This window comes from Ruditapes philippinarum, unplaced genomic scaffold (genome assembly GCF_026571515.1).
Source record: "Ruditapes philippinarum isolate M1 unplaced genomic scaffold, ASM2657151v2 ctg8428_1_1_1_1, whole genome shotgun sequence".
NCBI classification, from domain to species: domain Eukaryota; kingdom Metazoa; phylum Mollusca; class Bivalvia; order Venerida; family Veneridae; genus Ruditapes; species Ruditapes philippinarum.
In genome coordinates this window covers 1-15103 of record NW_026858685.1, presented here as the reverse complement: position 1 = coordinate 15103, position 15103 = coordinate 1, and the positions used below count along the sequence as shown (strand labels likewise).

Sequence of the window (15103 nt, the reverse complement as noted above, 5' to 3'; positions counted from 1 at the left end):
TATAACTTCATGAGCTTTCAGTGACACAGATCAAAAAGATAAAGCATCTGTCTTGAATATAAACACATGTAAAAAAAAATCTGTAAAAATACAGAAAATATGTGACTTATTAAATCATCTACATATGTATAATTAAATAAAGTATATTTATGTAGCAAATCAAAACTAACATACTAGAATGAAAAAAAGGTACAAAAAGGCATGATGAACAAGAAAATTACATGTACTTTACAATCATAGGTTTCATTCTTAATAAAAAATCAAAAATATAGATATCTAAATATAGATATTAAAAGTAAAAATATTTCTTTTTAAGTTTTATGATTTAATTTTCATAGGACATGTACAACCTTGGTATGGCAGTTCTGCTTCACTCAGTTACTATGGTGTCATTAAATGTGTCAGAAAAGCTGTTCAGAAAGCACTGGTCAACCAAGTCCAAAAATTTTCGCGCGGGGCGCGGGGCGAAGTTTAATAAATCAGCGTGTTTTCGCTCCGCGCCCCCGCGATTTTAACTTGTTAATTATCGACTTTTCGCTTGGCGGGGGCGCGGACGAAAACACGCTAATTAGCGGGGGCGGGCGGCGAAGTTTAATTTCTTGAACTTCGCTCCGCGACCCCGTTAATTAGCGTGTTTTCGTCCAGCGACCCCGCCGTTTTATTTCTTAAATCTCGCTCGTTTTATTTATTAAACTTCGTCCCGCGCTTTCGTTAATTAGCGTGTTTTCGCTCCGCGCGCCCGCCAGTTTAACTTCTTAATTTTCGACTTTTCGCTTCGCGGGGTCGCGGGGCAAAAACACGAATGGCACAAATCAGCCACCATAATATCCTCTATATCAGGCGAGCTTTTTTCAACCACGGACTTAAATTTTCAATTAAAGTCCGTGATTCAGCTCGGTCAAGGGCGAGCATAGTACATGTATCAGTCTTCATTCAATAAATTCAGTATTAAACTAACACTCATTCAATATCCTCTATTTTCAACATTTTTGTTCCCTGTTACATCCAGAGTAAGGGATATCTACATCCTGAGTAAGGGATATTTTAGGTAAATTATGTACATTGTAATGTCTTATGCAAGCTTGTATGTTTTCATTTGTTCACATAATAATATTTGTACTATATTAACATAACAAATTTCCTTCATTTTCATGAGAAAAAAATCATAGCTGTGTAAAGGGAAAGAACTTTAAACTACGCAATTTCCATAGTAGTCGCCCCTGAACGTTATGTCAAAAATAGCGTCATGACGTCATAAAACGTAGCGTAAAAAGACGTTAGCTCTATGGGTTTCAGTAAGCTATACAAAAACATATCGACAGCCGCTTTTTAAACGCAGGAAAGTAAATAATTATATAAGGATGTCACCAAGAAACGGAAAAGCAACAAGTTTATAAAATAAGCATGGAAAACCTATATACAGATTATTTGAAAGGTATGTAAGACGTTTGCTTTACATTTGTTATTATCCAGAAATAAACTGGATGAAATAAGTGCTGACAGTAGGGGTGTAGAATCAATTTGAAATATTTTCTTAAATTATTATAAATATATAAATATATATATAAATTGATTCATTTATATATTTATTTATATTAATTAGTTTATTTATTTATTTATTTATTAAATAATATCAAAATTAATGAAATATTGGGAAATATTGATGAAATAAAATAAGTATTTTCATTTTCCGTATTTTCACGGTAAAAATTATTTTTCACTGCATTGAAACATATTTTCACTGAAGTCGTGCCGGACTACCGACACACATATTTATTTTCATACCACTCAATGAACATAAATCCTGTATTTATAGAAAAAAAATGAATATCTTCTGATAATGCATTTATTTATTTATCTGTTTGTTGGTTCGTTCGTTGGTGCGTGCGTCTAGCGTGCGTGCGTTCGTTCGTTTCCTGTCCACCATTTTATGTAATTGTTTTTTTTTTAAGTTTTCCTTTTTTCTCAATTTCAGAATTGTGTTGTCCAAAAACGGATGGAGGTATCAACAGCGAATTGTTAGAGAATGCAGGTCACTTACCACACACGGATGGTGCGGGAGATGGTCCTGATATATCAGATGTCATTGTTGACATATCTAAAGTTACAGAGGAAGATGATTCTATCAATAACGATACCAGTGAAAGATTTGTCAGCGTGCTTGAAAGGCGGAGAATGATGAGAAAATTAGAGGAGGAAAAGGAAATTGATTGGAAAGTATCTGGAAAAGTTGACGAGAAAGAAATGAAAAGTAAGGTTGAAAGTCTTTTAAGTAAACTAAAAGACCGTTTCAGCGAGGAAAAAGAAGCCAGAAAGAGTATAGTAAAACCAAACCGTTCATACTATAATTTCTGTAATAGTGTAGACGCTTTTTTAAGACATATTGAAAAACCGAAAATTGATATCAAGTACTCGGAAGTGAACGATGATTCACAAGGTGAAGAACTTTATAGTTTTGGTGTTAGACCCGCAAGTATTGGTAAAAATAGAAAAGTCAGATCATTCGATAGTGGTATCAATACCTTGACAACAAAGGAAAACGACGATGAGGTAATTAAGAAAGATATGGATGGTGTGGAAAGCGGCAAAGAAACTTCTGTAGGTAAAGAAGTTATTGAGTCACATATCGGCCATATCGTTGATGACACACTGTTTGATCAAGCTAGCCAATTTCCAGCAACTCTCGATGATAGTTCCTCATCCCCTGACGACAAAATATGTCCAGCCATTTTTACAGGCATCGCTTTGCTACATCACGAAGCAGACGACAATATTTTGAAGCAAGAAATATTCGACAATATATTACAGCGGGAATCAGGCGACAATATTGTATGACAAGGAAATGACGGATGTCAGTTTCATCCGATTGCTAACAATATAAAATTATGGACATACGAAAATCTCAATCCTTTGCAATATGGAAATTTTGATCTTTGTTTAAGAGACATGCCAATTTTCTTCAAAGAAATATACCCGCAAAATAAGTCTACAATTACCCAGAATTCACCAGGAATCAATCGCACTAATGCTTCAATAGTACCATTTACAGAAACAGTCCCATGTACAAAAAGGTACTCATCAATTTGCGGAATAAACATTACTGCTGCATTGAAATATCTGAAGAAAATAGTCAACAACTACGCATATCAGTTCTTAATATATGCAAAACTGATATCAAAGGAAGTTTATGGTTTTCCAGCAGACGAAAATCTGATTGGATACACTCGGCCAATACATCCAATAGTCTATATGTTGGCATTTCAAGATATAATTGGTATCCTTTCACTAGCAACTGGCATGTGTCCAATAACCAAACATTACACTTTAGACATATGGACGAAACCATCACGCAAATTTATCACTGTCGGAAAATTAAACTCTAAACAGAGACATTACTTCAACATATTTGAGAAGTCAACAAATGGCGTGTTTAAACACCAAGTATCTAAAGTGCCGCAGATATTCAATCTAAGCCTCGAAGACGAGCGCGTGACTAATGTCACAACAACAGCAGACAATCAAAATGTATTTGCAGACGACAGTCAACGAACGGGAAACATATTTGAGAAGTCAACAAATAAACAACCGCATGGCGTGTTTGAACACCAAGTATCTGAAGTACTGCAGATATTCAATCTAAGCCTCCAAAACGAGCCCATGACTGAAATCACAACAGCAGACGATCAAAATGTATCTGCAGACGACAGTCAACGAGCGGGAAACGAGAAGATCATTGACGAGTGGGATGATGTAGGTTCGTTTGGGATAATGTCCATCTATTGTAACAGTGAGATTCATTCTGGGTAAGTTAATCAGAACTTTAAACAGAATACTTAATCACTATATAAACTCTAAAATTCAATAGAAGTAAAAGATGGTCCAGCTTTATGGTCAATGAGTAACTTTGAAGACACTGTAATATACAGGTTTTAAGAAAAGAAAAAAAATATACTGTAATTTTTTGTCACTAAACAGGCCTTTAAGATACACGCCCACTAAAACAACATTAATTTAAGAAAAAAAATCATTTCCTCTTTTTTTTTCATATAAAAGCAGTATATTTTGTTTATACATTAGAATATACATGTAACATAGAAATGTCAGTTATACATTTTTAAATTTTTAAATAAGTTATTTCTATATTCTTATAGATATGACAGAGTACCAGCAGACGATACAACCGGAAGTATCCACCTGAAGTAAAAGAGAGAGAAAAGTTGTTATATGACAATCAGTTATTTTAAAATAAAAACTAAGATGTCAGAAAGATAATTCAAGTACTAGTATATTATCAACGAAAGTTCTTTAATATAATTTACTGATTATAAATATCTTTTAAATCAAATTAGAACTTGTCGTTTTTCTCCCCATCACCTGTCTTACTTTTGTACTGTATATTATCTATTCCTGGATGATAGTTCTAAATAAATAGCATTGGAATTGTGGTATTCAATGATGTTTTAGATGTTTTATTGTCAGCTGAATGAAGAGTGTCGTTTAGTAGTAAACCATATTTTATGTTCTCAGTGTTTCTTTAATTAATACTCATTATTTTGACAAAATCTTTTACATTGTTTTCTTCATCGTGCTAAAAACTATTTTTTCCATCTCTTACCATCTGTTATAAGATTCTAATTATACAATTATGGGTAATGAAAAAAATAGTTCACATACGTAAAGATAAAACATTTCATGGATAAATTCATGCAATTGAGTCTATATACATAAATTCAATGTTTATCGGTATATTTCCACAAAATTATCACGTAGTATTGCAGAATGGTATTCGCCGACGGCTCTTTCACATTGCCGATGGTGCCAGAACCTTTTCGATGGTTCACTTTTAACAGAGCTTTTTGAACTATTATTTGTCTTGATCCAAAGGAAAGGTTATAGGACAATGGAACATGGCAAGATAAAATGAGCCAACATTACCTACACCGTAGAAAAATCACCCGAGATGTGTCTCCTAGTAAAACAAAACACACAAGTTGATATTTGGTGACATATAAACACACAGCTTTATTGAAACTCAAAAGAAAAGAAAAACATGAAGTTTTATTCTGAGAAAAAAGTACGACTAGATTCTTTTTCGGGGTTTTTCGCCACCACACAGTATATGTCATATAACGACTTTCCAGCTTTACTGGTGGAGGAAAGACCTCTATGCGTTATTTCAATAACAAACAGACGCCCGAGTAGAACCAACGACGTTCCGTAAACTTGCTGAATAGCTTTCTCACATGAAAAAGTCCCAGACGCTTGCGCTGTAAGAACCTACAGTGAGAAAAAGCAAGCCCAATTAAAGCTCTCTAGACTGTCATGGGAATTTATAACGACAGAAATATGAAAGTTTTTGAAAATAGTATTACATGTACAGCTTTCAATAAAGTGAAGCTCTCCAGGGATATTATTCATTTAGTGGGTCGATTGTCACCTTCTGGTCGTAGTCTGCCGTGTACTAATCTCTTACCACTGGCATATTTCAGAACTTTATGTGGCATACAAGGTTGCTACACAGCATATTTGAAGTAAGTTAGACCAGTTCTTTCACAGTAGACGACAGTTGTTGTGCATTAAAGATACACTATGCTTAAATTTGATATTTGAAAATATTGGTATTACAATAACACAGTATCTTTATAAATAATAACGTTTTGACTGCTATATTCTGGAATAGACCCCGCAGTCTACGGAGGGGTCTAATTCCGTAGATTGCTGTTTTGACTTCAAACAAGTAGATATGTTTTTTTTTACTATAAATAGGCACAATATTACAAGGACAAACTTTACTTAACCAGTAACAGTGAATGCAACTTCCAATGAATAGTTTGTATATTCTATTTATTCAAATTAAGACAAATTCAGAAAGTATTTCATAGAAATCAATAAATTTCTTTGATTATTCTTTTTAATAAAATGAGCATCGTATATATTTAATACACCCAAAATTTTGAATAAACAAGATATATCTGTGTGCCACTAGTGGAATTGAAGAGTTTTTTTTTAAAGAACAAACATATATACTGCTTAAACAATTTTATTTGATTCAAATATATTTCTAGAAAAAAACAATTATAACACTTAACCTCATTATATATCATGTAAATAATTCCATATACATGTACACAATCATTTCAAATTATCACATAAATATACCAAAATACTAAAATTACCTGTAATTATAGAAATTTACAACAAATGTTACAAAAATACTGTTTGATGTAATAAGATGTAAAAACCTTTACCATACTTTTGAAGTGTATTCGACTCTGTAGTGACATATTTTTTGGGAATTAATGGGCCTTTAATGAACATAACACAAATTGTCTATAGGACCCTTTCCAGTCCTTGATCATGAAAAAAAACCAACAACAACATTTATATCACAAACTCATGTCCAGGAAGGGATATACTAATTATCATGTCAAATAATATGTTCAAATTTATATTTCACAATGCAAAAGTAATCAATAATCCACATGAAAATTTCTATAAATACAAGTACGGTTCAAAATGTATTGGTAGCGTTCAAATTTTAAATAGAGTGGGGCAGTCATTTTATAATTATGCTAAGTTAGTAATTTTTATATTTTATATTTTAACCTAAACATTTTCATTATTAACTATTGGTAAGTCCTTATTTTAATAGCATTAATATATTTCGAAGATTTACATGATCAAAATATATTTTTGGCCTCAAGTGGTATCGAAGAGGTTATAAAAATAAACAAAAATGTAAATTTACCTGCAAGAGAACAACTAAGAATCTCACATGATTTTAGCATCAGGGGAGAGCCTCTAATGACCATTACACTTAATGTCCTTGATCAATTGTCAAAGAGTTCTTTCCCCTTGCCAAAGGATCAAACCTGCAACCCCTTGGTTACAAAACCAATGGTCTTGCTCTTGAGCTAAGCCGGGCCGGCTATAGATTATGTATTTAATCCGTAGCTTCAAATGATATAAATATATTTGCAGCATAAAGAATTTATTGACCTTGAAATATTATATATATAATCACATATACATGTATTATATAACTTCATGAGCTTTCAATGACACAGATCAAAACAATAAAGCATCTGTCGTGAATATAAACACATGTAGAAAAAAAATTCTGCTAAAATACAGAAAAAACGCGACTTATTAAATCATCTACATATGTATTTCAATACAGTATATTTACGTAGCAAAAACATAACTAACATGCTAGAATTAAAAAAAAATAATAACGATAAAAAGAAAAGGTACAAAATCGGGATAAACATGATAATTACTTTACAATAATAGGTTTCATTCTTAACAAAAAAATCAAAAATATAGATCTCTAAATATAGATATTAAAAGTAATAACATTTTTGTTAAGTTATATAATTTAATTTTCATAGGACATGTACAACCTTAGTATGGCAGTTCTGCTTCACTTAGTTACTATGGTAACATTAAATGTATTAGGAAGCACTGGTAATAAGTCAACCAAGTAAGATTTTTTTACCACAAATGCCCTTAAAGACCAATTATACTTATTTATTACCAAGCAAATGGAAAAAAAAGACAATAAATTTGTCAGGTTTCAAATTATCAGGCATGTATTTACAGTTATCAATAATCTTGCAAAGATTCAAATAAAATATTAAAGCTACACTTCAACATTTAAGCAAAAACTTATTGCGAAACATGAAAATAGACATGATATAGTGCAGGGATAGATTGTTTTCAAAAGTAGTCTCCCTTTTGTAAAACCAGGTAAAAGTTATTTCCCCTTACTTAAACAACACCATTTGTACCTGATTATTGCTATAAGCATGAAACTGTCCAGTACCAGACTGAGTAGTACAATAAAAAACATTAATCGTTGATTCCTTTATCATTTATTTAAAACTACATACCTCCAAAAGGTAAGTCTAAAAGTTTTAAAAAAATCCAACATCAGAAAATAATTTAAGAAATATCCATGAAATATATCAAAATTCGTTCAATGCCTTTCATCTAGGAGGTAATATGCAAAAATGAAAAATCAACTATTTAAATAATTTTTCAACATTTTTGTACCCTGTTACATCCATAGGAACTCGAGAACGGGACCGCAGATTGCGGCGCATATTTTCGATCGTGTAACGGTTTTTAAAAACGTTTCTGCTACATCTAAATATCTTAAGTATTATCCGAGCATATGGCCTCAAACAATATATTATCACTTGAACCCAATCTGTTACTTTTAAAACTGGTCAAATTTTACGGTATTAAAAAAAGACAAGGAGTGACATTCGCCATTTGCCGCAACGTTTGGCATGAGTTTTCCCCCTTTGGCTACACTTGATTACTATTTTTTCAGAATTTTGTTCCCGTTATCGTTGTCAACTATCAGGTATCGTAACGGTTTATTGTTTACACGGGTTGACATGCACTAGTGTTTGACATGTATAGGCGGCATTATAACGGGCGTATTCGTGTTATGATTTGTTTACATGGAGAAAACAGACACTTTAGTAATATGGTCTAATAGATTTTGCCTAACTAAAAAAAGGAATATTAAAACATGATCCATAGATAAGTATTCAAGGCACTCATCTGGTATTCCTTATTAGGAAATGTGAAAGTTTCCCATGTATTGAGTGACATAAAGAGAGTACTAGAAAAATTAAAACAAAAATCAAGCATATCAAGGGGGGTAACTTACGCCGAACGTTGCGGCAAATGGCGGATGTCACTCCTTTTCTTTTTTCAATATACCGTAAATTTGACTGATTTTTAAATTATCAGATTATATTAAATTTAGATTAGATAATTAAAGACCACCCGCTCGCATAATATGAAAAGATATTCAAAGGTCGGACAAACAATATATGAAGCCGGTACGGATTCGGATTTATGCGCCGCAATATGCGGTCCTGTTCCAGACTTCCTATGGTTACATCCTGAGTAAGGGATATTTTAGGTAAATCAAGTATATGTACATTGTAAGTGCCTTATGCAGGGTTGAATGTCTTTATTTGTTCGCATGTCAATATTTGTTTGTATCATAGTAAGTAAACGTAAACATTTTTCAAAATTTCAAAAAAATCGGTTTAAATCTTGTGTGATTCAGCTGCTTTGACACTTTTATCATAGACCAATGATTAAAGCGACTTTCAGCTTTTGTAAAGCTTAAATAGGTTATTTTTTGATAAATCGTTTCATATATCCCGGTAATTGTCAATCAAAAGAATTAAGGCAGAAAATGAAATTTGCCATCTTTAAAATACATACACAATAAGGAAATCCCTTGATACCTCTTATCTTTGGTATGCTCTTTAAATGTAAATTAGTAAATCAGACGCTTCATTTTCCGATCTTCTATTTTTAGAAACAAACATCACTGTTGCCTTATAAATAGCTCTCAGGATGCTGTATTAAAGAAGACAGTGATATCATGCACTTTTTCAAGATGAAGTTACTGAAATACTTAGTATAAACCACAACACAAAATTGTTTTTCCGACAAAAAATAAAAGCTAAAGGTTGCTTCAAGATTCACCAACATTTGACAAATACATATATACACAATAACTATGCAGGATGACAGGGTTATTGACTGTACTTAACATACAGTATAATTATATCACATGATTAAATGCAGCCAATGAATGGTCACTATATACACATGTCTATATTTAGATTTCTCACACTCCCATCTGACGTCTTTTCACTGCAACAAACACTGACCAGAACAGTCCAACCATGTTTCCAAATAATACACGGTACTGAAAAACAAAAATATTGAAATAATATAATACAATGATGAAATACAAATACATAGCAAAATAAAACATGATACTGAAATACAGATAAATAGAAATAATATAATACAGTACTGAAAACAGGTATATAGAAATAATATAACACAGTACTGAAATACATGTTTATAGAAATAATATAACACAGTACTAATATTGAAATAATACAAGAGGGCCATGATGGCCCTGAGGTCGCTCACCTGTATATAGGCCCCCCCCCACCCCCGGGCCAATTTTTACCCAAGGGCTTTTATTTGTTTATTTGAACAGACTTGGTAGACACCCATAAGAAGATGTTTCATGCTAAACATCTAAGTTCTAGCTCATTGGCTTTTTTAAAAGAAGATTTTTAAAGTTTTTACTATACACATATAGTTAAAAACAATGACACCCCTGGGGCAGGGCCAGTTTTAACCCCCGGGCGTTTATTTTAACAAACTTTGTAGATATTTATTTAAAGATGTTTCATGCGTAATATCTAAACTCTAGCTATTTGGGTTTTTCCAAAGAAGATTTTTAAGTTTTTGCTATACACATATAAGGGAAATCAATGACCCCCCCCCCCCCGGGCCAGTTTTGACCCCAGGGCTTTTATTTGAACATACTTGGTAGACACCCATTAGAACATGTTTCATGCTAAATATCTTAGCTCTAGCTCTTTGAGTTCTTTAAAAGAAGATTTTTTAAGTTTTTACTATATGCATATAGGGAAAATCAATGACCCCCTGGGGCGGGGCCAATTTTGACCCCAGGGCTTTTATTTGAACAAACTTGGTAGACATTCACTAGAAGATGTTTCATGCCAAGTATCTAAGCTCTAGCTCTTACGGTTCTTTAAAAGAAGATTTTTTAAGTTTTTACTATATGCATAAAGGAAAAATCTATGACCCCCAGGGGCGGGGCCAATTTTGACCACAGGGCTTTTATTTGAACAAACTTGGTAGACACCCATTAGAACATGTTTCATGCTAAATATCTTAGCTCTAGCTCTTTGGGTTCTTTAAAAGAAGATTTTTTAAGTTTTTACTATATGCATATAGGAAAAATCAATGACCCCCCCGGGCGGGGCCAATTTTGACCCCAGGGCTTTTATTTGAACAAACTTGGTAGACACTCACTAGAAGATGTTTCATGCCAAATATCTAAGCTCTAGCTCTTATGGTTTTTTAAAAGAAGATATTTAAAGTTTTTTCTTTTGGTTGCCATGGCAACCAGAGTTCTGCATGGAATTAAATTCTTTGAACAATTTTTAAAGGTGACCACCAAAGGAACATTCCTGTGAAGTTTGGATGAAATTGGCTCAGTGGTTTATGAGGAGATGTCATTTAAAGCAAAAGTTTACGGACGGATGGACGCCGGACGGACGACGGACGGACGGACGCCGGACGAAAAGCGATCACAAAAGCTCACCCTGTCACTTTGTGACAGGTGAGCTAATAACACAGTACTGAAATACAGATATATAGAAATAATATAACACAGTACTGATATAGAAATAATATATCACAGTACTGAAATACAGATATATAGAAATAATATAACACAGTACTTATATAGAAATAATATAACACAGTACTGAAATACAGGTTTATAGAAATAATATAACACAGTACTGATATTGAAATAATATAACACAGTACTGAAATACAGATATATAGAAATAATATAACACAGTACTGATATTGAAATAATATAACACAGTACTGAAATACAGATATATAGAAATGATATAACACAGTACTGATATAGAAATAATATATCACAGTACTTACTGAAATACAGATATATAGAAATAATATAACACAGTACTGAAATACAGATATATAGAAATAATATAACACAGTACTTATATAGAAATAATATAACACAGTACTGAACTACAGATACATAGAAATAATATAACACAGTACTGAAATACAGTTTACATTTTGCTACATTTATGACATTATTTACGTTGAAGCATCTATCTATGAGATAAGCATCTGACAGACGCCAACGTGATTAATATAAGTTGCAAGAAATTGCTTTGACAATCAAGCTTAAATATGTTTAAACCAAATATATGTTTTGAGGACACATAGGAAATCAAAGGGCACTCACTCTAACTGGAATGTAATTAACATTTATAAATGTGAAGATTGTCCACACTTTCCAATTCATCTTTAAGATCGTCCAGAACTGGGTTCGTATTTTTTCCATGGCAACCGCTGAACCTTGACCCTACAATGAAATACAATACACAATTATACCTAAATCATTATAAGTTTCTTGGTAATATCTTTAAGCAAAATATACTTAAAGCGGCCTTCAGCTTTTCTAAAGGTACATGTAACATATGTTACTTTTAGATGAATTGTTTCATATAATTGTCAAATCAAAAGAATTATGGTGGAACTGTGGAAAATGAAAACTGCCGATGATAAAATACATAAACATAGTTTTTGAAAACATTGAATACAACTTTTCCACTTCTTTTGGTAAAATTATCTTAACTTACTGAATTTTTTAAAAAGACTTCCATCTTCCAATTTTGGAACAGTTGATTATCATTTTAGGGATTTCAAGATTAAAAATTTAAAGCTTCTTCGGTAACTCAGGCTTTTTACCGTATAACCATGTTAATATATAGTATATACAGAATGTGTACTGTGGGTTCCCATGATGATTTAAAGGTGCATGCCTCCAGATGAGTGAAAATATTTCACAAAAAACAAACTTGAGATAAATCTACGACATTAAGAAAAGTAAAAAATTCAAGTTATAATTTACACCATGACACCCCTAGTTAAGAATAAAGTAAGAAATGTTACCTCTAGAATGGTAACTACGTATAAGAAGAGTAGTATAAATGGAGGAGTGAACAAGAATCTGTCAATCAACAATCGTTTAATATTATCAATCTGGCTCGGTTTCTCCTTTCGGGGTTGTATCTTCTCCAAAAATATGTAGAAATAATGGATAATAGGGGCACTTAGGCAGAACCTGAAATGAAATAGAGTATAATTTCATATGTACTGTTTTAGTCATATAAAAAACAAAAGCCAGGGCACTTAGACAGAACCTGAAATATATAGAGTATAATTTTATATGTACTGTTTACGTCTGCATAATAAGCAAAAGCCGTCCCGTTAGCTCAATAGGTAGAGCGATGGATGGGAATCAGGCGGCATGGATTCTTGATTCCCGAACAGTGCAGGTCACTTTCTTTGTGATTAATCATGAAATCCTTTCTATGGTCATTTACACTATTCCTCTGCTCTGACATGTACAGAAGTTAACAGTTCCTTAGGAAAGTGAAGGTAACTATTATTAATAAACTGCTTTGACAGCCTGCCCAGGAACAATGTGTTTACCGACTGAACTGTGCTCTGGTAAATTGAATGTGGCTTACTCTTGTGATCCGGAGTGAAAACTACCAACATCACAACCATAAAAAGCAATTGTGACTTTTTATTATAAATATTAATTTAAAGTTTTGTATGCAATAGACTACAATCATCAAAATAATTAAACTAAATATGAAGTTTGTAATTTCTTTTTTTAAGCTACCCATTACTGATCTCAGTAACTCATAAATTCATTTATTTATCATACTTATAAATTCTTTTGAAAAATAAAAAAATTATTATGATATTATGATAGAACAGAATAGAATTTCATTCACATATATTTCCAATCAAGGGTTATATTACATGTATATGAAATATAAATCACAATAATACTTAGATAAATATCAAATCTAGATTTAAAACATAATAAAGCTTGACTCGTATTTTATAAGCAATTACAATAAATTGAAGAGTTAAAATGATAAACTAAATTTTCATTCTGCATTTAGCACTAGCCCGTGAGCCCATGGCTAGAAGAGTCTGAGTCAGGCATGTAACATTTTCTATACATAACTAGCCCAAAATAATGGCCTGTGAGAAATAATCAGTCAATCACCTTAGTGTTTGCTTCTGAAAATAAAATGACTGAATTTCATATGGAATTTCAAATGGAACTGTTAATTTAACCTCAATTCAGGGAATAGAGTACAAGATAACTGTATACCGAAAGTCATTTTTTTATTATTTTACTATTCACTTTCAAAGTTTTACAATTTTGGGCATATAAAGCCTTATCCTGCAAGTAGATATTGCAAAACATTAGCCCTAATGACTTGGCGTAATTTTCGGACCTTAATTCTTTGACTAAATTTTGCTAACTAGATCTAACTATGAAATATCATAACCATAAATTATGGAAGGACAGAATAACTCAAAATTTGCTGTTTCTTTTAAGAGTTTTATTTTTATTTAAATACATAAATTTTGACTATGACCTTTTGAAAGCAAACACAATTTGCCATAACGGAATACATTGTATTTATATCTTTACTCTGGCTTGTATAATTAAATAAATGGTAACTTACGCGAACGTTGCATATGAAGCGACACTCCTCCATTTCACTTTCCCGTCTGGATGTGGAGCAACTTTCTGTGAGATGAAATTACCTAAAGCTGACACTGATGCACTGTTTGAAAAATGAAATGAAATAATCATGAAAATAACAATGCACAAAATTTAAATACCAGACTTACTCCAGTATAAGGCTGAGACTATCTTTTTTTTTATTCTATCGTTTTTAATTTGCATAACTTGGGGGGGGGGGGGGGAGTCAATGAAGATTTAAGGATTTTGCAAAAAAAATAATTACTGATTGTTACCTACAGATTAGCTGAGAAAAACCCAAAATATTCTTAATTCCGAGTAAGTCTATTCATGGCAATATCATTTTAACAGCTGAACTCTGGCGACAAACAAATACTCTGATGCAACCAGTGCAGACCAAAATAAGCCAGAACATGTAAACAGTCTGATCATTTTCTGTACTGTTTGATATTCAGTTGGTACATATAATTTTGAAAATTTCACTAAAAATGATTAATGGTTTTGTCTAGAATGAAAGATGGACAAGTCCATTTAAAATATTGAGAGTGGCAAGGGTTAATATAATATGATTATCATTTGGGTTTAAGAGTAAGATCATTTTATGTGCTTCAATATAAAGGATCCTAATATTTAACTCTTGTGATTTTATCAACAAGATCAGATACTTATTGTTGATATCACAGATAAATCCTGTTGTCTTAACAATGTCTGTTACAACTTGTCTACAAGATAAAAGAATTTATATGATAAAGGATCATCATTTGTAAAAATATTAATCTTTAATCAAAACTCCAACAGAAAAATATCAAGAACAATTAAGATCTCTTAAATTCTGACTACATTTAATATAATTATGTTTGTATCTCAGTGTTTGTTGATTCCATAAAAAAA

General features: G+C 32.1%; 2 protein-coding genes across 2 annotated transcripts; one reads left to right on the top strand and one right to left on the bottom strand.

Moving 5' to 3' along the window:
• Positions 1-673: 673 nt before the first annotated feature.
• Positions 674-2842, top strand: LOC132753946 (uncharacterized). Its single transcript, XM_060744517.1, has 2 exons — positions 674-1435; positions 1976-2842. The coding sequence occupies exons 1-2, from the start codon at positions 1405-1407 to the stop codon at positions 2833-2835; spliced, it is 891 nt and encodes a 296-aa protein (XP_060600500.1). The 5' UTR covers positions 674-1404; the 3' UTR covers positions 2836-2842.
• A 4534-nt stretch (positions 2843-7376) lies between these two features.
• Positions 7377-14323, bottom strand: LOC132753944 (peroxisomal membrane protein 2-like). Its single transcript, XM_060744515.1, has 4 exons — positions 14193-14323; positions 12589-12760; positions 11879-11998; positions 7377-9745 (listed from the first exon to the last, which is right to left on the bottom strand). Exons 1-4 carry the CDS (start codon positions 14321-14323, stop codon positions 9665-9667), a joined length of 504 nt encoding a protein of 167 aa, XP_060600498.1. The 3' UTR covers positions 7377-9664.
• Positions 14324-15103: the final 780 nt, after the last annotated feature.